The sequence below is a fragment of the Xiphophorus hellerii genome, chromosome 6 (genome assembly GCF_003331165.1).
Source record: "Xiphophorus hellerii strain 12219 chromosome 6, Xiphophorus_hellerii-4.1, whole genome shotgun sequence".
NCBI lineage: Eukaryota > Metazoa > Chordata > Actinopteri > Cyprinodontiformes > Poeciliidae > Xiphophorus > Xiphophorus hellerii.
The window spans coordinates 9,914,984-9,938,430 of record NC_045677.1 but is presented as its reverse complement, the minus strand read 5'-3'; the positions used below and the strand labels follow the sequence as shown (position 1 = coordinate 9,938,430).

The following is a 23,447-nucleotide window of genomic DNA, read 5'->3' as shown; positions in this document are numbered from 1 at the left end:
TCTCTGTGGTGTAATTCTTAAAGAAATGGTTGCTTTGTGGTTTATTTCTTTCATGTTCTATTCGATATTCTGATTATTATTTTACAAGATACTGTTAAATTATTTAAACTCTGTGGCTAAATTACACAAGGGGAGATGTACCGTGAAATATTTATCAACAACATATTTTTTCAGGATTTTTTTGCATATTTGTCACCGTTAAATATTTTAGATTATTAAGCTGATTTAAATATCAGCCAAAGATAACCTGCACAAATACATAAACATTTTTCAATTGATGATTTCATTTATTCTATCCAAACAAATATAAACCTATGCGAACAAATAATCAATTCCTATCCAAGTCATTATCTAACCACATCTTCTGTTTAACTAGTCACAGCCAAACTTGATTCAGACCTTTTGAATAAAGAAAATCACTTAAGCAGAACCTGGAATTAATGATTGACAAAAAAACAACTATAGTATGCTTTTCTATTTTTACAAAATTTACTTTTAAGGTAAGTTGAATTGAAGTGACAAAAAAAAAGTCTGGCAAGAAGCTTTAATCAGACTTTTGGTTTTTAGGTTTTTGTTATCACTGTTCATACTGATAATGCTCTGAGAATAGGAATATTATCTTCAGATGACATACCAATTCATTGTGAGGGTATTTTACCAAATAATAAATGTTGCCTTACTTCGTCATCATTTAAACTTTTAATCAATGATTTATGTCGGCGGCTGTGGTAAATTGTGTTGTACTCTCTGTGGAGGTCCCCTGGCTATTATGAGGGTTCCTCAGTAATTTAGTATTCACACTTGCTGTTGGTTTCATCATCTGCCGATGTTCCTTTCAACAGGTCCCCACAGTATAAATGACAGCAGTGCAACAGGTAATTAAAAACGGAGAAATTGGTTTTGTAAGATAACATCAATTTGAGTTTGAAAGGGAAGAAATCCAATAGCTTTTTTTTTTCTCCCAATTGTCAACATATAAATAAAACATACTTCTTTGCAAAAATATTTCAGTCTATTTTATTCTTTATTAACAATGTCAAATACTTAACTTGTCCATCTAATTGGGTCCGTTATTAATTTTATAAATAGTTTTTGATAAAAAAAATTATTCATATTACATAAAAGCTCCCAGAAAGGTTAAGGTAACAAATTCATTTAGTGTTAGCTCTAATACTGTCTACTTTGAATACTGCGATTTTTTAAAAGTTGGTTCTGCAAAGCACTTTCCATGGATGAATATTGAAACATTACTTTGACATTGATTCATTAGGGTGGTATTATTTTTTTGGCGCATTATGAAACAATTAAAAAATATTTTATCCTCATTATTAATAAAATTACGATGCATTTTCTTGACAGTAGTGTTGTGAGATTGGAGATAATTGGATGAATCAACACCGATGACACTAATGTCAGATCTTCTTACATTTATATAAATTTTATTTAATCAAATTGAGTGTTAAACCAGGTTTGATCCCATCACAGTTTACTTATCAATTGTATTATCGAACTGCACCTAATTATTGATAATCTTAAAGGTTCTTATCATATCCGGTGGGAAACGTATTTCACTAACAGGAATGTTCTAATTTTTTTTTTCTGTTCTTTTATGTTGTACAGTGCCTTACAAAAATAATCTCACTTAAACTTTTTTAAAATTTTAATCTAGTCAAAAAATCAAATTACAGTGAATTTCTGTGGGACTTTACATGACAGACCAACACAAAGTAGAACATAATTGTGATGAAGAAGGAAAAGAATTTGTTTTTCAAAATAAAAAAAGAACAAAAATTGTAAAAGTGTTTGTGCATCCACCCCCCTTTACTTTGATGCATCTTAATCAAATTAAGTGAAGAAAATTCCTTCAGAAGTTATCTGAGTGTTATTATCAAACCTGTGTATTATTTATGCACAGAATAGATATATTCTGTTAAGGTTTTAGAGGCATGAAAGGACATACATAAACACACAAGACAATTTATGAATAAAGTTGCAGGAAAATTTTGGCAGATTAGCTTATAAAATTATATCCCAAGCTTTGAACAGCCCTCAGAAGACAGTTCAGGTAATCATCGTATACAGTTCCTTCTCAAAATATTAGCATATTGTGATAAAGTTCATTATTTTCCATAATGTAATGATAAAAATTGAACATTCATATATTTTAGATTCATTGCACACTAACTGAAATATTTCAGGTCTTTTATTGTCTTAATATGGATGATTTTGGCATACAGCTCATGAAAACCCAAAATTCCTATCTCACAAAATTAGCATATCATGAAAGGGGTCTCTAAACGAGCTATGAACCTAATCATCTGAAGCAACGAATGAACTCTAAACACCTGCAAAAGATTCCTGAGGCCTTTAAAACTCCCAGCCTGGTTCATCACTCAAAACCCCAATCATGGGTAAGACTGCCGACCTGACTGCTGTCCAGAAGGCCATCATTGACACCCTCAAGCAAGAGGGCAAGTTATTTCTGAACGAATAGGCTGTTCCCAGAGTGCTGTATCAAGGCACCTCAGTGGGAAGTCTGTGGGAAGGAAAAAGTGTGGCAGAAAATGCTGCACAACGAGAAGAGGTGACCGGACCCTGAGGAAGATTGTGGAGAAGGGCCGATTCCAGACCTTGGGTCACCTGCGGAAGCAGTGGACTGAGTCTGGAGTAGAAACATCCAGAGCCACCGTGCACAGGCGTGTGCAGGAAATGGGCTACAGGTGCCGCATTCCCCAGGTCAAGCCACTTTTAAACCAGAAACAGCGGCAGAGGCGCCTGACCTGGGCTACAGAGAAGCAGCACTGGACTGTTGCTTAGTGGTCCAAAGTACTTTTTCGGATGAAAGCAAATTTTGCATGTCATTCGGAAATCAAGGTGTCAGAGTCTAGAGGAAGACTGGGGAGAAGGAAATGCCAGAAGTCCAGTGTCAAGTACCCACAGTCAGTGATGGTCTGGGGTTCCATGTCAGCTGCTGGTGTTGGTCCACTGTGTTTTATCAAGGGCAGTGTCAATGCAGCTATCTATCAGGAGATTTTGGAGCACTTCATGCTTCCATCTGCTGAAAAGCTTTATGGAGATGAAGATTTCATTTTTCAGCACGACCTGGCACCTGCTCACAGTGCCAAAATCACTTGTAAATGGTTTACTGACCATGGTATCACTGTGCTCAATTGGCCTGCCAACTCTCCTGACCTGAACCCCATAGAGAATCCGTGGGCTATTGTGAAGAGAAAGTTGAGAGACGCAAGACCCAACACTCTGGATGAGCTAATGGCTGCTATCGAAGCATCCTGGGCCTCCATAACACCTCAGCAGTGCCACAGGCTGATTGCCTCCATGCCACGCCGCATTGAAGCAGTCTTTTCTGCAAAAGGATTCCCGACCAAGTATTGAGTGCATAACTGTACATAATTATTTGAAGGTTGACTTTTTTTGTATTAAAAACACTTTTCTTTTATTGGTCGGATGAAATATGCTAATTTTGTGAGATAGGAATTTGGGGTTTTCACGAGCTGTGTGCCAAAATCATCCGTATTAAGACAATAAAAGACCTGAAATATTTCAGTTAGTGTGCAATGAATCTAAAATATATGAATGTCAATTTTTATCATTACATTATGGGAAATAATGAACTTTATCACAATATGCTAATATTTTGAGAAGGACCTGTAAGGAATAAGGAAGGAGTGTTGCACAACTACAAAGCTTCTTCAACATGACTCTCCAGCAAAATCAGGGGTTAGCAAAATTTACCAAAGATCCATTTTAGCCTTTGCTACAACTTAACATACATTGGGCCAGAAAACATATATGAGGCTTAAATAAAAGTGAACTTACATTTCACAAATAAGTACATAATTGATAATGTTTTGTTCTAAAGCTAAAGAGCCACAATTTTTGTATTTTTTTAGCTTTTAGATTGAAACAAATATTCTTGTAATAGTAGTAGCCCAATTACAAAACGTGCAGTTATAACCAACAGAGTGTTTTTTTTCCATATTTCCAAAAGACGTCTAACTCAAAGAGGTAATAATTTCCCACCTGATGACATAAAAATGGCTGAACAAGATGAAAAACATTGCCCTTGTACCATTAGTCTCCTTCTGTTCAGATGGATAATGGGAGTTCATTTTATGTAGTCGTTGATCAGATATTGCTCTGGTGTAGTGCTTTAATTTGTACTATAAAATAAAGATCATTAGTTTATTTGGGTTAATCTATCACTTTGAATCCCAATAGACAAAATGTGGCAAAGTTTAGTTTAAGTTTTTTAATAAATTCTCAAGCAAACATATTTTGCTTTTTAAAACAACTCTATGCAGGGGTGAATACAGAAACATTTCAGGGCCCTTTCATGTGCAACAGATTGCAGGCTCAATTACTGACAATAATACCCCACATAACACACATTACCTCTGCTTTCTCCCTCGTTGTTTCTGCAGAGAGGAGCTGATGATCAGCTCGTCGTTCGACTCTTTGGAGGTCCTCCTGGACTCTTTCGGACCCGTCAGAGATTGCTCGAAAGACAACGGCGGCTGCAGCCGCAACTTTCGCTGCATATCTGACCGAAAGCTCGATTCCACCGGCTGTGTGGTGAGTCATCTTTCTTTATAAATCTCTACCTTTAGGCGGCTGTAGATTCCGCCACAGAAAAAAAATGACCTTTCCCCAGAGAAAAGAATCCAATTCAAAGTATTACAGAGTGGTATACAATCTACGCACTCCATCTTATGACTGATGCAGCACAAGAGGATAAAATTGCCTTAACCTCCAGCAGATCCAAACCTTGAGGAGTTTTGATCTTTTGCCAACGTACCTGGCCACTTTTCTAAAGGTTATAAACCAGATCCCCTTTTTTTTCATTAATATCCTGTTTTGGTCATCATTGTTTAAGTCTGTTTGCTTGCATAAATATTCATGGACATATCCGCGGCGACCCACATCAAGGACACACAGTGAAGCGGCATTCTCTAGCGTTTCTGAATAGACTATTTGACTCTCCCCCATCGTCTCTCATGCCTCTTAGGCCGGCAGCACATTCATTACCTCCAGGTGGTGCTTAGCAACCAGGAAATGTAACAGCCAGGTTTGTTTTCTTCTCCATCTGCTGGGGACCCTACTGCTTGCGTTTTTGTCATTGCAGAATCTTATTGCCTTCTGCTGGTGTTTTGCTTCCCTTAAATCCCTCACCCCTCACCCCACTTTCTATCGATGAGCTGTCAGACACCGTCCCCGCAACAATTTAATTTCTTTTCGAGTGCTTTGATGCACTTCAGTCGAGGCTTTAAGGTGGTCTGGAAAGATGGTGTTGATGTGATCCTGTATGCCTCTCTCTCTCACTCGCGATGCATCTCAAACATGGTGGAGCAGCTGGTGGGAAATTTTAATGGGAGGATATGGAATTTAAAGTCTGGAGCATAAACCCACGTTTATTCCGCACTTCTGCAGTGATATTACGATATCAAAATCACCTATATCAAATATTTGAGTGCATTTGTCAATGAATATCAGTCTCTTCCATCATCTTACTTTTATTTTGAAGTCATAGATTTACAGTAAGTGAACTCCAGGCAGTTGAATGTGAAGGTAAAAAATCTATTTCAAAGTATTTGATTAGCTCTTTAAGCTTTAAAACTTCTTTTTCTACTGTCCTTTCCAGATATCTTTCCTCTAGAAATGTGGTACCTTTAAATCTGACAGGCAAATTTTATATTCATAAATTAAAATGGAGAGAGAAAAAAAGTGATAATGCATAATAAAAGTATGTATCTTTTTACATGAGAGACTGTATTCTGCAACTGCAAAGACATAGTATTTAGAGATCATAATGAGGACTAAAATATCTGTAAGTCTGCCTGAAGATCATGGTCAAAAGATTATGGTTCTTGTCATACTCTGAGGTGTGATTTTTGTGCTCACTCCTACCTGAACAGCAGAGCAAGTAAAACAAATCCACAATTTTTTAAGACTAAGTGAGCAAACTTAAGCTTTTACACCCACAGTTTTTTATAGTGGAATAATGTATCTCATCATCTGATTATTTTTGGGGTGAAAAGCATTCACTGAAGTAAAACTGTCAGATTGCAAAATTATTTTATGTAGGTCATGCAAGTATACTACAAATATAAACATCTCATGAATGCGTCTGAACAGTATAAGCACATTTTTAAATCTTCACAAGAAGACAGGACAAATTCTACTTTCTTTCCTGATCTGCTTTGCTTTGCATCAGAGAAATTTGTTGGTATTTTCTGTTTTTCTTCTCCTGCGAAGATGATCTCGAGCTTTATGCAGATGCTAACTTTCTCACTAAATCTGCATCAATCAAATCGGTTTTGTTTTCTAAAATGACAAGCAAATGACTGGCTGTGATTCACATTAGCATGTTTTTTTTGGTGAGCTTTCCATGAAATGCATGCATAATGAATCGTTTAAATGTAAGCAAACTGCGTCTTCAGAGAAACGGAGCGAGATTGTTCTCAGGGTGAATCTATTTCAGGAGCAGATCTGTCTAGGTATCTAGTTTCAGAATATGAAACCGAGTCAAATTCAGGTTTTCAAATTTTAGCTCCTGCAAAAATATTGTAATGTGTCTGCCCCTGATGTTTCTAACTGCTACCATACAAATAGCAATTCTAAAACTGTAGCAAAATGACATGTAGACCCTAATTGCTTTTGTTTTGAGTACTTCACTTTATTTGTTCCTAAAACTTGGGAGGATGTTCACATTTGGAAATATTAACTGAACTCAGTTTCCTGTGTTGTTCATGAAAACAGAAAGCAAGCCGTTAGTTAAACCAAAAAATATTCATACCCCAGAAGGCTTGAGATTTAAACACATTTTAATCAAATCAAAATGTTTGTGTCTGACAAAAAACGTGATGTGCATATTTTAAAAGATAATAAAACCATATGATATGAGTAACAACTTTCTGTTTTCAGTTACATTTTAATAAGAAACAATGCCATGTCAAAAATATTTATGATTCTTTATAGTGTATTAAAAAAGTAATTACTTTTGAAGACTTCTTATAACAGCTGATTAGATTCAAAATTCTTGGAATGAAATTAAAAACACATTTTCCATATTGCATTACAATGCTCATAACTCTATTTTGACTTTTAGCAGTTTATCAGTTTTATCTGTAAGTTAAAGAAGTATTTCTCATAGTATATTTTTCAACCCACAGGAATGTTTTTCTGCTTTTTGATATCTTAGCGCTGCAGTTACATTGAATGAAAATGGCTTAGTAAATCACCTTTTTTTTTTTCCTGATGCTTTCCAGAAGTCACAACCTGCTCCTATGGGAAAGAGTAAATCTCCTGGTTGTTTCCTGCAGAGTCAGCCAGGAGATTGACTCCTGCATAATTTCTGCTATTAGAAATTATTCAGGAAGACAGACTTTTTGTGTTTGAAAAGTTCTTTGTATTAATGTGTTAAGCAATATATCCATTTATGCTTTGTATATCCTAACTGGTTTTGTCCTTTTTATATATACATTTTCACTTAGGAAGAGCAAAGGGAGGAATCGACACCATAGCTGTTAATGGTTAAAAAAATATGCAGCATCTTTATATGTTTACATTCCAGATATAAATATAGCCTGTGACGTTAATTTAATCTAATAATAACCAGTGATAGTCTGTATTTAGTGTAAAATTTCCGTTAGAGCTTTAACACTCATGAAAGGGCAATTTAACAACAATTCTGAATGGAATAAAAGACAGTAAAAAAAAACAAAACTCTGTTAAATTTAACTTAATTTGGTTAGATTAATATTTCCTGTGTAATCTTCATAAATTAATCTAATCATTCTTATTATACATTTTTGTTGATCAAATAAATATTCTTCCTCATTCATCCTAGTGACCACTGGCCGATCGAAACCAGCCTTCATATCTTAATTGTTTGATCGAGAAGTCTATATAAAATAAAAATCCGTAAGTTAGATATATCTCTAACAGAGAGTCGGTGGTGCCATGTGCATTTTTGTAAAAACATTTTTCTTAGCATCATAGTGTTCCCCAAAGGTTGGAATTTATACCTTTTTTAAAGCATGAATTATTTTTACTACAATGAAAGTGCTATACACACATTCACCAGGGGTGGCACAAATTTGCCTGCCTCTGTCTTAGTCCAGCTGCAAACACATTTGGAGGTTGACTCGGGTTTAAATGCATCAGAGAGATATGGTCAAAGAAATCCTGTATAGTACAGCGCCACTGAACTTAAATGTCGGCAGTTCAATATCCATCCAATTTCCATCTTATACAAGGAGATGACTGAGTGGATATTTTTAGCCAAGCCTTTGAAGTCTTGGAGGCACTTGAATCTGTTTTGCCTGGTTGAGACACTTTTTCATGCTTTTCCCTGGTGTGGGAAAGCATAAAACGGTCCTCACATTTTTGTTGTGACATTATTCCTTAATGCATAATTACAGGGTGACTTTTAAAAACATTTCACATTTGCCATCCATCTATCTAAGAGAGAGCTTCTTTATGTTGCAGTGTGTTGCAAATCCCTGCCAAAAGCATCAGGGGGGGAAAAAAAAATCCATTTTCTTTCCTCTGAAATTAGTCTCACAAGGATCCAAAGAAAAGTGGTGAAAAGATTTCTTTCCAGCGCTTTGAGGTGTCAAGAAGCTTTTCTTTTGTATCTTGTTAATTATTTACTGTCCTGTAATATGTGTGCATTTGGGTCTGTAATATATCTGAAACCTTTGCAAAAAATAACACTAGGGAGTCTGTGTACTTATTCTCGATGTCTCTGTTTTCACCTCAAAATCATTTTGAATGTTCACTGAGCTCAACTAGAAGCCTGACTGATTCAAAATTTAGACTTGGACAATAATTTGCACTCAAGCCAAGACCTCTTGAGAAAGAGGCTAGCTTGTATATTCAACAAGATGTAATCAGCCATTTTTGTGGCTTTTAAATATATATATATATATATTTTTTTCTGCATCAATAAAGCTCAAGGCATTGTTGCTTGGGGACAAAAAGGAAACTGTTGTGCAATTATCTATTTTCTTTAAACGTCATTTATTACCTTCCATCTGAAAGATACGTTTTAATGTTTGAATGTGAATTTATATACATACAAAGTTGAATTATTTTACATTTTTCAGGAATTTTTTTAAAAAGCTAAAGCAAAGATAAACAACAAGACAATCTCAAGCCAGTTGTTGTTGGTTGCTGAATTTAAGCCTCTTCCCTCAACTAAATAAACTAAACTAATTAACATTTAATTAACAACATAAATGTGACGCACCTTGCCAAAAGCAGGAACAAGGCATGATTCAAGTCCTGTTGTATAAAAAGGCACTTAATGTGCAACATGTAGACATTTCTTAACATACATGACAGACATCTAATGGTACAACTTGGAACAAGAGTCTTATCTTCCACTTATCCAGGATCTGGGAGTGATACAACATTTACACACAGATTCTTTTGAACGTCTCCTTACCCTGAAGTTTTTTATACAACTTTGCTCTCTTGTAATGCCCTGCACACATATCAAAGGTTATTGCAATCAGCAAGTAAATACAATATAAGTAAGGACTTATGTTTTATGAAGATGTATAACCAGCTTCTCTGGAGGAGTCCCAAAGCATTTTTTGGTAAGCAGAGAAACATATTCTGTCCAGCGTTTATTTAGGAATGGTATAATTCTAATAAAATTCAGAGTTCATAGAGAACTCCTGGACAACAGCTCAAAGACGGAAGCTCTCAGGCATATTGAAAAATTGGACACAAACTAAAACCCTGTAAAAAAAAAAAAAAAAAGATTTCTTACTAGGTAAGCCAGACAAAAGCTCAGTTTTGTCTGTATGCCTTCCCAGCCATACTGTCAATAGGTGGGGTTATTGCTAAACAATGTAAATTACCAGTCTTTGGTAACAACACCCCCAGGTAGCTGATCAAGTTTGGGGAATTTGGAAACTTTGAGGACTGTTTCCTCTTTGAACTTGTTTGCAGAGTGCCAACATTCCAATGCCCATATTTCCTACAACATTTTTTTAAATTTATTTTTATGTGTTGACATCATCAGAAAGTTTGTAATCCACACTTTCTGGCTCTAAATAACTCAAAATGCTCCTAGAGCAACTTGTGCCTTGTTGTATCTTTGCCAGTCACAAATCCTGGGAACCTCCAAGTCCAACTAATTCAAAATAGATTAAAGTTTGTGGAAAGAAAAACACAGCTTAAGCTGTACCAGGTGACTTTATATAAACTGATCAGTAATTCAAGTCTTCTAAGGGAAACACAGATTAGTGACAATCCAATGCCTAAACTTGTGTCAAACAACACAATTCATGGAATGGAGTTTAAGGTTATATTTTTTTCTGGTTAAACAGAAAAAAGTAATGTGCTTGTGAAATCTACTTTGACACCAGATTTAAATCTACGCTGGTAATACCTTTTATTTTTAGGGCAGGGTGAGGAGGGTTTGGGGAATTGGTTAATGTCATTCCTGCCTAGAAGTGGGCCACCCAGCTTTCAGGGCTGTCCAGTCAGGTGGAGTAGCATTGGCACTTCTGAGTGATGCCCACACAGGGAATAGAGAGCTGCTTGAGTGAGTTCCTCCTCTTCAGAGTGCAGTTATTCTGCTGCTGAGGAGGTGGTTTTGGGGTTACCAATTTGTAGGCTTGGCCCGCACTAGGAGACATGGTACCAGGATTGGGTAAGGGCGTTTGGTACCCTGCTTCTCTCCTTATGCCTCTTTGGCCTCCTGATCTTTTTTGTTGACCAGCTGCTGTGTCAGGCATATGTGGGGATGGCTGGTGTCTGTTTGGAGAGTCTGCTGCTGCCTCTGGGAGCCAAGGCTACCCCCTTGCTGCTCTTGGATGCCAAAATTAGTTACAAATTAGCAGCACTTACGTCAGCACTAACATCCTCACGCTTATGCACACGTACAATATGAAGGTTAAAGACCTTTTTTCTGTAAGTCAGCAACTTAATTAATCAAAAAATAATTTGGGGCTCTTGAGGGAGTTACTTGGGGGCTCTCATAGAATGGGCATAGAGCATTTAATTTGTGTTCCCTGGCAGTCCTGAAGTGTAGAAAAATAAAAAATAATGTCACAAAAGAAATACAATAACTTAGCTGATATTGTAGAACTTTCACAATACAAACAGATGTTTGTGGGTATACTTTAATTGTTTGTGCTTTGATAATTTTCTTGTTTTATTTATATCCTACGCCTCTTGACACATTCACTCAATTCATCTGTGCTCATTATTGTTAGAAAGGTGTTACCAAATGAGTTTATTCCTCTGTGTTTAGATTCTTAGCTTATTTGTGTATGTTGTTTTTGTACATTTAATTCTATTTCTCATTATTCTCAGACATTTTCTTTTTTAATTTGAAGATTATTTGGGACTTAGTTCAGCTCCCTCTGTGTTAATTAATCTTCTCCGTAATGGCATTTTCACACCTGGTAGTCCAGTAGACTTGGCTTGATCGGGGACCAAAATTGCAATGTTTGTTACATTTTCAGCTGGTATTGGTGTGCATTCACACTGCACTGTGTTAAACCATCCAAAGACTTTGAAGCACTTTATTCTTCACAAATTGTAAACAAAAATGGAGTAGGGACAGATTTTAGCGGTCGTAGGACAAACAAACTAGCGTTCGATTAACGTTTGATTCCTTGCTTTCTCCCTGCCACAGATGTATAATTCCTCTGATTAGTTCATCTGGTTCTTTTGTCCTTCAGGATTTCAGCTCCTGGTTTTTCATTATGCATTGCTGGATTTTTCCGTTCACCACCTGATCTCTCTGCAGTTCTCATTCTCCAGGTCTTATTATTTCATTTAAGCCATCCATTAAACTATGGTTTTTCTCTGCATTTGGGTCCGTACTAGCCTCAAACATGACCGAAATACAGTTAATTGTACACTCCTCATTCCAATAAACACACACTAATACACAAGCTTCATAGGCTGGTTTTTCCAACTGCATTTATATAAGTAAAACATGTTTTTATATGGTTTCGCATACAAAGCAAGACCAGACTCTGTGTGACAGCAGCATAAGCAGAACAGAGGTAGTGTAATTTTTCTTTTCTAGTAACAACCTCAAACCAAAACCATATTATTCACGACTCTTTAGAAGGTCAATCATTGCCGAGGTTGTCTGAGCTCCACGTTCCACTATACTGCAATGCACATTTACTCTACATCACCATTTCCACACAGCAGTATTTGCACTGAATTATGGTAATAGTAAAATGTTTCTCTGTTTAGTTTCTTTTGTATATTTTATGTTGCACATCTTCATTATCCCGTTTAAGGCTTATCGATTTCAGCCACATTCCTCTGAGTTTGCCTTCATTTGCTAAACTTGTCCGGAAGTCAGCTCCTGGCCTGCCGTTGCTGTAAATCAAATGCTAATTACTCAGAGATTGCAAGAGCAGATTGAATAGAAGACACAGCACAAATTCCCCCTCACTCTGTTGTTTATGCAAAGCTGGCCTTGAATGTAAGCAGATGTATATCATGGATGAGATGGAGGGATCAGGTAATGTCTGAAAGATGATTTTTTTCAACAGTAACTTATAAGGCACCAACCAGAGTTGGAGATGTGTCTATAGCATTTGAATATCTTTTGGCATATTAAGTCCCTGTCCTTATCATAGTTTGAGGATTTATTGGTGTTGTCTTTGAGTAAAATGCATCATTATTTTCTCATTTACTTATACAACACCAAGTGAGCAAAACCGTTGCTCTTCACCCACAGACACACATCCCACTCCTGTCCAACACCGCATTGAGCACACTTTCAGCCTCCGTTGCATACATTAGCGTGGGTTTTACTAATTATCCTGTGACTGTTGAGCTTATAAATGAGCTTCTCATCTGTCTAATCAGGGCGGTAAACTGGCTGCGCCCCAGCAATGTGATTCCACCCTAATCAATTAACACCTTGTCTGATTCGGTGCCGCCGGTAGCTGTCCTGTCTGTGTTTTAATATCTTCTCTTGTGAGAGATTCGGCTGATGGCGGCAGTGAGAGTGGACCCTGATGTATTGCACTCCTGGGGAGAAGCAGCGTGTGACGCCTGTGGAAGTGAGAGTGTAATAATCATGGGATGATTGTGAGATTAATTAGTTTCGTCTTGTCACTTGTCTCCCCTGCAAAATGGTGGAAAACAAGGATGATGTTGACAGAACAGATTGCCACCAAGATGGAAGATGGAGGATATGAGTACACCGTCCAAGATCCTTGAATAAAGTTTGTGTGTGAGAGCCTGTGTTTAACATAACATGCAAACCCACATCATTGCTAGCAATAGCATGTTTTATTAGTATCTTTGTGTTTTGTGTTCATTTTGTGACAATGTAGTTTGAAGATTGACACAATGAATAGTGTTTGTGTTATGAAGAAAATATGATGCTCCACAGAAGACTGAGAATAAGTTTAGCTCTAACCAGGGCTTTTCGAGGTGTAGGACCAGCTTTCAGCTATGAATTTCTTTTTGCTTCAATAAAGGTCAGATTTATGAAGTATAAGGTTAACAATTGTCCTGTCATCAATGTTTCCCACCTGAACAGGGACTTTGCGCAGCTCCTCTTGTGTTGTCATAGACCTTCTAGCTGCTTCTCTGATTAGTGCTCTACCCACTCAGTGTGTCAGTTTAGGGGAATGGTCGTCTCTTGGTAGCTTTGCAGTTATGTTATTCTTTTCCTGTTCATGGAAGATGGATTGGACAGTGATATTTGAGCTGTTGGAAGTAATCGCGTGTGAATTCTATGGTACAGACTGATTTAGACAGCCATGAAAGCAGAATAACATGTCCAATCAAATTCATTGTTTTCTCACAGATGGTTGCTTAATCCTGAGAGCATAAAGCCTTTTTTTCCCTCTTTTACTGCAGAGCCATCTCAAGCATCAGTAACTGGCCCTCCTCACATGCAAAGTCAGTTCAAACAGTCACAGATCTATGATCCCCTTTTTCATGTGAATAGTGCCAAAATGATTTGCCCACAGAGGGAAAAGGTACAAACAAAAGCTACAGGGAGGGGTTATCTTTTTATGCTTCATTTACACAAGATAATAGGATTCCCATCCTTGTATGTAATCCCTCAGTGGGATTTGTGTGTTCCAGATTATAACAAATTAAATTGCAGAGTTAGCATTGAGAGGCTCAAAGTGAACTTGTTTTGTTCATAGATGTTAATTTCAGTTCACTTGATTCATTTTTCTAGTCTGCAGAAGAAATAAAACACAGTTTTACTTCTTTGGGGTGTTTGACCTTACCTGTGCAGCCAGATGTATAAACAAATTTTGAGACAGGGAGGTTCTTTTTAAACTCTGCTTCTAAGACAAGTCTCTCTGTGCTACTCTAGATTTAACTTGGATGCTGCTACAGTTGGGAGACCATTTGTGGCTCAGCTTACAATTTATGTGAAAATTCTGCCAACATCAGGTCTGTAGGGCCTTTTTATTCATCCTCTCTCAAGTAGTTAGTGTTTACTGGTAGTTCTGGTAGCAGGGCTGACAGAATCCAGGCAGGCTAAAAGTACATAAAACTAAAAGGAGCTAATTTATGTCAAATAAAATTGTATTTTGTAAAACTGTCTTATGCAACCAACCTGTTGCCTTTGAATAACTCTTGATGGAGTTCCCAGGCAAAACCAAAGTTGCCTAACTGTCAAAAAATATTGAGACAATTTAATTCCAACAGATGCTATTTGTAGGATATTGAAGACTTTTGTTTTTGCTATTTGATTTTTACAAAACAAACTAATGTGCAAATTACAATTATCTGAATATTTTAGGGTACATATTTTTAAAATGTATATATGCAGAGATTAACTTTTTACCCCTACTTTTTACTTATTTCTATTTGTGAGGAAAGCATCCTGCTGTAGTGTGGGTGTGTTTGTTAGGGTGTGCGTGCTCATGCATGGCATATGTTAGGGGAGTTTGACTGAAGACATTGGTCAGTCTTCAGCATTGAGAGACTGACACTATTGTCCAAAGTGTTGTTTCAACCCATTGATAATGATAAGAGAGAGCATCTGCTTCAGTGACAAATTACCTGGACTAGAAAAGTTTTGGAAAAGTAGTTCAGGCAAATGTATAGAAATACTTAAAATTAAATGACAATAAGCAGTGCTAAAGCACATTGTTAGGTTTATTAGCATACCGCAGCAGCATAGATGCATTTTGAGCATCTGACAAGACAATACCAAGGGAATACATACGAGATGACAGAAATGACTAAGCCACTCTAAGATTTTTAATGTAATGCATTCTCTCACAAATAATGCTTCTCATCTCTCTTAGTTTCCAGCTCCCAACATCTATCTTCATTCTGTAATTGTGCAGGTGGTGGTAGACAGAAGGACCCTGACTAAAATAACATCAGTAATGGACAATGTCTCCTACCCCATATATGAAGTTGTTACTGAACTGTAGAGCTCCTTCAGTGACAGATTGCTGCATCCTAAATGCCCAAAGGAGCATTATTGCAGATACTTCCTCCCAGCAGCTGTCAGACTCTATAACCATCACTGCTCCCAACAAAATCAATGTTTACTTCCCTGCTGACATTTGCACGGTCATTTGCACTGTTTTTGCTAATTTTTGATAACATTTCTGCTGTTATTTTACCTATATTTAATGTTGCTGTTACACCTCATTGTCCCCTCTGGAAAAATAAAGGTTATTACTTCTTCTTCTAATTGGTACACCTGATACGATTTTGGTGTGATGAATTTATGTATCTTATATTTCCAGCTTAATAATTGTAGCTTGGATTACTGGCTGTCAGCCTACCTGCATTTGGTTCTGTCTTCAACCACCTTTATTTGACACACTCAACTTCATTGGAAATCAAACAAAAAGATTAAGTCTAACATTCAGCTACACACAATCTAATTCAGTTCTACTAATCCCTAGGTTATTGCATTTGAATTTTAACCAATGTAATTGATCTAATCCTTTATTTTCTCACCTAATAAATTAAGTCCAGCATCGAAGTAGGTAGGCTACATTACTGCATAAGTAATGTGTTTGTATGACCTTCATCCATTTGTATTATTTATGTGCCTATATGTGTGATTTTACCCTCTGTATACAATAGCTTTAACACATGATTGAGAAAACCAGATCTCATGCATAACAAAGAGCCCGCTGCACCCCAGACAATCTCAAAAAGACACTGCAAACACCAGCTATGTTTTATTTCCTGTTAACATTGTACCACCGTTTCAATCCAGTCTTTAGGGACTCTTAAGGGCCAAGTATGCTCAGCCCGAAGTCAAACAGTCGACTTGTGGTTACATTGTTGCAGGATGTTTGTTTTTGCACACACACACTTCAAGGGCAACAAGACACACTGTGCCGAGCTCTTGTGAAACCCCTTCCGCTGCGATGTACGTCATGGTGCGTGGTCATATGTGTAGTTTACAACAGTAAGAGGAGATGCAGAGAGTAATGAGAATTATGAATTCACAAGTTTGGAGGAGGAAATAATAATTGACGAGCTGTAAAATCTCATTTTATTTTTTATGTGCATCAGTGTTTTGGTCCAACAGATGTGGGAGACGACATTGCTGTCAAAGCACTTTTTCACATTAACAAACATGGCGAAAAAATTGTGACCAATCACATAATAGTTTTGCGTGCAGAACGGGGTGAAAAGTTCTCCAGGCAGTTGTGACAACAAGGGTTGGACAACATTAGTATAACAACAAAGCAATATGATTTTTGTCACACAGCTGTGAAGATGAGAGTCGACGTTAGCCTGACCATGCTGGACACTTTGGGGTCATTCCTTGTTTGTGCTCAGATAAAACTGTGCCTCTAATGATGAAAACTCTCATTTTACCTCTTTTGCACTATTGCTTAGTTACTTTTACTAACCCACTAACTTTGAGCCACTAGAGCATCTGTGGCGTTCTAAAAAATAAATAAATAACAAACTATGCCCTTTTCTAAAATTCACTTTTGATGTCACTTTCCTTAAAATGACAACCTTATGTTTGTCACAATTGTACAAACAAGAACAACCATTGCAAAGGTCTTCACTTCACAAAAGTTTTTTTTTCATTTTATAAGTGAGGTTAATCTTGTTTCCACTTGTAGGAAACATTTTTTTTTTGTTTTGTTTTGGGGTTTTTTGTATATATAACCCATAACAAGGAACACCATTGGTTGGCTGCTATTTTTGTTGCTCTGTGATGGCCATCAGCAAGGCTCCCACAGTAACCTTGCATGATTCAAGTTCAAAATGGACACAAAATTTAACATTTCATAGAACTAAATGATGACAAGATGCACATTATGCCTCTCTGAACAGCACAGTTCTTTTTAATGATTCTGAACTGCACCGGACTTGGTGCTGCTGGCTAAAGCACTCTGTCGTTTCATTTTGTGTTGCTGAACCACCCCTTCGGCAGCAGAAACCAATCTTGACTGAGATCACACTTTGGGATACTAAGCATTGTTGAGGGGAGTCAATACTTGGCAAATGTACAACTAGAGCTCAGCTCTAAAGTAGACCAGAGGAGCACATTAGATTGCCACTACTGATGTTTTCTCTCCTCGGGTCACAGGATTTTCCTGGGTGTTGTGTGTTTAAACATACAGTAGATGGTTCATCAAGTACTTTTCCCCCTTTTGGCTTGAATTGGATTTTTTTTACCCATAAAAACGTGCTTCTCTTAAACCAATTTTCAATACTATGGAATCTCAATGTTGCTCCCAAGTGTTTGAGAGGGATTATTATATTGTTGCATTGTAAAATTACAAAAATTAAATGCAACAAAGAATTGAAGAGAATATGTGATTAAAAAAGGAGGATGTTCAATTAAACATGCTGTTTTTACTTAAAATTTAACAAGGGTGATGATTCATCCTCTGATTGGAACTAGGAAACATATTTGATCAATCATTTAGTGGAGCATAATTTTGTAGAATTGGCACCACACTAGACACTGTGGCAATTAAGTCAATCTCATTATCAGAATCTGTACTTCTGCGGTTGTTGCCTCAATTAGGCACAGCCAGCTGTGAGACTGCTTTTCTTGGTTTTCAGGACACAACAGCCATGCAAGATCTTTAATAGCGAGGTGCGATCTCCAGTTGTTTTCAGGTTTGTGACCCCGGATAATTCTGTCTAAAAGTCTGGTCCCGCATAAACCATGAAACACTAGGGAAAAAAATAACACCGTCTCATTAGTGTAGCAGACTGTAAAAGTGGAAATTCAGAAGTTGTTTTCTGAAAAGTAACTTTTTGTTTAGTTCCATACCTGGCTTACTTTTAAACCTTTGCAAAAGAATGTTTAGTGCCAATTCAGCCAGTAATGACAATTCTATGTGTTTTCGCTTTAGGTTTGTGGAATCTGAGCTGTAAAATTCAGGTGCACGAAAGCATCTAGGATAAGGGACTATGAACAAAAATGGCAAAACTAAACTTAAATTTGCCGTCCATCTCTTTGATTTGCTTACCCTTCCTCAGAAGAGTGGAATTACAAACGTAGCTCTCTAAGATGACCTTTGACAAAGCACATCGTCTAATCTCACAGTATATATATATTCTTGAGACAAGTTTCTCTGTGAAAAAAAAACATTAAAGAGCAGAGCACATTTCCCCACTTGGCTAGATACATCTTTAAAGGTTATGAAAAAAATATCTAGCAGTTCTTAATTGGATATATCAGTCAGCATACCTTTAAGTTCCCTCTTTAGTTCTATAACTAGAAAATTTCACTATAACATTTCCAGGAGGATGCAGTAGCATGTTTCTAAATCTACCAAATCACACAATTACAGACATTATTAAACAAAAGATTGAAATCAACACCTTAAACCTTTAAATTATGTTTTACCCATGGAATAAACAAAAATGGAGGGGAAAAAATAGTGCAAACTTCCAAAAGCTTCCTCACATAAAAGTAACATTTTGCAATGATGGAAAGAGCCAGGGAGGAATATACTGTATACATGGGAGGGAGCTCGTTGGGACAAGAAAAGGGTGAGAGTAATTAACCAAATTTCTGAACTGAGATAACCAAAGGTTAAACAGAAACTAACGGAGAGACAACAAAGCACCAAACAAAACGTATCCCAACAAGAGAATGTCACAAAAGAACAAAGCTGAAATGTGACAATGAAACAAGAATGTCAAAGACCAGGAACTGATTAGAACAATGTTCACAAAAAAAGAACCAGACTACCAAAATAAAAAATTAACTAAGGTACACAAAGAGAGAGAAACTATAGACAAAAACTCTAAACTGAAAATAAATTGCAAGAACTAAAATATAGAACAAAATTTTACAAAATCACCGGTTTTTCTCACTATAACGTCAGTGTTCCTAGCAGTACTGCTTCAGGATTGATTATTACAAATGTAACAAATATTTTTTTCTTTTATGCCCATTATAATAATCAAACTGTAAACATGTCCTATTGAAGCTTGGGTGTGTTCTAATTTTCCTACGTTTTCTGCTGTTTGTGGGAGATGAACCTCTGTGGTTTGAGTTGGTGCATCTTTAGGTGTGTTTATTTTTATAAGTAGTGTGTATTTTCCCCATTGGTGTCCAGTTTTCTTTGTTATCTTCATTAGGTGAGGAAGATGAAAATGGATAGGTTCATGGCACCATTGTACAGTTTTAAAATGGTGCCATTTTATAAAATAGTTCTTACAGTTTTTGTAAAAACCTTCTGGTGCAGAAATCATACAGAAATGTATGATATTTCCAATTATAGATTCAGATTTGTTGTTAATTTTAGCACTTCATATCCATGTTAAATTAGTCAACATAATAGAGATCCATGTTTTTGTTGCAATTTAGAAAGTTTCCTGCTGTTGTTAAAATGAAATGAAGACCAGGAAAGCGAGAGCAATTTTAAAAAGTTGCAAGCTTTTTGTAAAACTATTTAACCAGTTTTAAGTTTCTTCTGTGACTTGCTTGTCTTAATTAATTAAAAACCCTTCAAGCATGCTGGACTTTAATAATCCAATATGCCTTGGTGATGATTTCCCCTTTCAGTATACGCCAACTATTCACATATTCAAGAGAGCTTTTTTAGACAAGCACAAACATGCTATTTTAACTTTAAAATAATCTTTTTTCTTCCTCAATTCAGGAAAACATTGTCTTTAAATTATGTGAAACAATTCAGTATAATAAACCTAAGATTTCTACAGCTATTTTGCTATAAATGTTACAGAGCTTGTGTGTGTTACATTGCTGATCTCTCACATTTCATGGTCATATTTTTCAGTCAAAGTCAGTGAGAGGACAGTATAATGGATACATTAATTGGTCATTTGTCCTCACAAGATACTTAAATTACAATATAAAAATCATTCTCCACATTTATTTAAAAAAAAGATTTGTAAAGAAAATTGTAATCCAGGCATATATTGAAGCAAGCATGTTTTATCTAAGCTTCTGTGATTTCACATTTCTGCACCAACTTTTCTTACCAACATTTCCCATCCATCCATGACTAATTTGGTTAATTGATGAATGGATAACATTGCCTCTAGATCCCTATAGAACTTGCCCATGTAGCGCCAAAACTAATCTCAGTTTTTTTATGATCATCACCATGTGAGTGGTGGAGTAAGAGTGCAGATAGATCTGCAATCTGAGGGCTTTGCTTCTTGGCTCGACTCTATCTTCAGTGTGAAAGACTGGAGCAATGCTGCATTACTGCAGACAAGGCCTTTGTTTTACCATCTCCTGCTCGACCATACCATCACTCGCGAACAAGAACCCAGAGACACTTTTACTGCTCTGCCTGCCAGAGACACTGATTCCCAGCCTAGAGGGAGCAGTCTTTTTCCAGTTGCAAATTGGAAAAATTGACCCGACTCTTATTCTGACTGTTTCACGCTAAGATGCAAACTGCTCCACTACATGTCAATGGTTGTTGTTGTTGTGAGAAGATCTCTACACAATGGCATGATCTGGAAAAGACAAAGACTAGACCTGGATTTTCCAAATCTATACCCCTGTTTTCACAACTATGCCTTGACATCCTGTCCACGAACACCACAAATGAGATCTGTGGCAAGCGGCAATCCAGCGTGCGCTAGGAACAAGCTCAACATTTGTTGTTGTCTTTGTGGACTGTTGACGTGGATCCAAATGCAAACAGGACAAACGCATGATGAAAATAGAATTTAATGAAGAAATTGAGGGACTGGCAGCACCTGAGGAAAACACAGAGGGACCAAGGCAGGAGCAATGGCAAACTCCAACAGTGAGACAAAGGGTGTTCAGTCAATTTAGAACCAGCTCAGGTTGGTGTCTCTCTTTGGTGCAGTTCATTTGCATAGATGTGAACACAGTTTTTACAGTAGAGTGCAGATCAAATCAACTGTACCGAGAACGTTTAGAGGAGGTGCTCTCAATGCAGTTTCAAATGAATTCTGGAGCGGTTCGTTTATGGTGATCCGACTCAGCTACCAGGTGTATGGTGCAAGCTTGAGCCAAAGACTTTCCCTTGGCCAGGTTTGCATTGCATTAGGGGATGTAGTAGATAAACACACTAAACAATGGTGGCAACTCTTTTTGTAAAGCATAAAGCCCCATGCAGCTGTGAAGACTTTAAGAGGTATTTTTGAAACATTTTGTTAACTTTAAAGTAATCTTCCTTCAATAATTTGGCACACTTCTTCAATTTTGCACAACGTAGTATATAAAAACAAATGAATTATATAAAGAAAAACAGTATTTTCATCTTGGATTTACTTTTGGTTCTTCCTCTCCTGACACATCTGACCAATAAGCACAATGAACATTTTCACAAGACTTAAATTAGCAGGTTATGGTTTGCTTGGAGTTTTCACTGTTTGAAATAAACTGAGCCACCCCCCAAAAAAGTTACAACTTAACAAACTCATCTACTGATTCAGACCAAAGTAAACACAGTAGGTGTGAAAACAGCTGAGGAAATGAAGGAGCTGAAGTACTGAGAAGGAGAAAATGACTGACACGGTAACCAAGTGAGCACAATCAGCAGCCTGTGGAAATGTTGGTGAAGAATCTAAGCAGGGAAGTGAGAGAAGAATGAATAATGGGCATGGGAAAAAACTGAATGGTGAAAGGTAAAGATTAATACTAACTCTAGAGTCTAAGGCAAAATGCACAGAATAGAACACAAGATAAAAACAACTAGAATTTAACCTAAATGAATTTCATGGAAAATTTCTGACAATAACACTAAAATGATCAAAATGCAAATACAAGTGTGAAGCAAAATACAAGACAGCTGTGAATCATGAGAGTTATTTTAGTTAGAATAGATAGCCACTATGCGTAATTTGAAATGTACTATATTTCTACTTTTGTTTAATCTCCATTTGTTATGAAATGTGTTTGCAGTTCTTTGAAATGCAATCTTAATCTTAATGTTAGAAACATGTCTACTTCAGAAGTAGCATCACCGGTGATTTAGCACAATGCAAATATGGAGAGTGGGCGAAACAGCTTGGATACAGATAAAACACCCATACAAATGAGAACAAAACCAGATTTATTTATTTGCTTTTTAAATATTTAACCTAAACCTTTTGTGACTTACTGACTAAAGCCTCTTGGGTATTTACATCCGCTCTTTCTGGAAGAATATTGCCTTTCAGTTTTAGTCTTGGCTCGTACCTATCAGCTATCAGCTGAATTTGAAAACTGCAAAGATTATCCAACTCCTCTCAAAGGGATTTGTTGCTGTTTGGCAATAGCATAGAGCTGATTCCCTTAAGCCTAAAAAGCACTGCAGGAATTTATCTCCATTAAGCAACGGGATTAAAAGCCATGGTGGTTCAAGGGGTTTTCGAGAGAAGGCTTTGTACTGGTAGCTTGTTCCACAGAATAACAGACAGCACTTTTACTCACTGTCTGCTTATTAAATGATCCAAGAGTAATGGTGTCGGTGTTGTTTGTGTCAGTGGATGGTTAATATGCTGTCCCAAATACTTGCAAATCTACATTCTGCCAATTTCACGAAACCTTCCTCCATTTTTCTATTATTTTGTCCACTAACGTTTCCTCTGTAATTATGAAAGAGATGAAAGAGCAGAGAAAACAACAAAATATATTTTTTAATGATTTTGTTTAGTAAAGCCTGCTTTTATATCACTATATTACTTTGATACCAAACCTTTCCATCACTGTTGGCCTCCTAAAGATATAGCAAACGAATTTAATGTATATGTTTCATTCATGAGAGGCATTTCACTTTATTGAACAATGTAAGAACTACAAAGGCTTCTTGCCATGAATGAATGACTTGATGATTTGAGGCTGAAATGCAGATATTGCAGCTTGTTGTTAAAAGAGACTATACACCAGTCTGGAAGCTGTTCTTTTCAGCAGACCTCAAAAGCCTTATATGACTCTACTAGTGCGGTTAGAAGTACTATGTGTTACAACACACAAAAATTAGACCAAATGTACTTGTTTTACGTTAATATTT

At 36.7% G+C, this 23,447-nt stretch overlaps 1 protein-coding gene across 5 annotated transcripts in view; it reads left to right on the top strand.

Annotated features, from left to right (window-relative positions):
* astn1 (astrotactin 1) overlaps positions 1-23,447 on the top strand; it is a 351,664-nt gene that overhangs the window by 127,714 nt on the left and 200,503 nt on the right. For all 5 annotated transcript variants that reach the window (XM_032565575.1, XM_032565574.1, XM_032565573.1 and 2 more), the window contains one exon: positions 4,443-4,593. In XM_032565575.1, the coding sequence (XP_032421466.1) occupies positions 4,443-4,593 (151 nt within the window). The remainder of the gene's footprint in view (positions 1-4,442; positions 4,594-23,447) is intronic.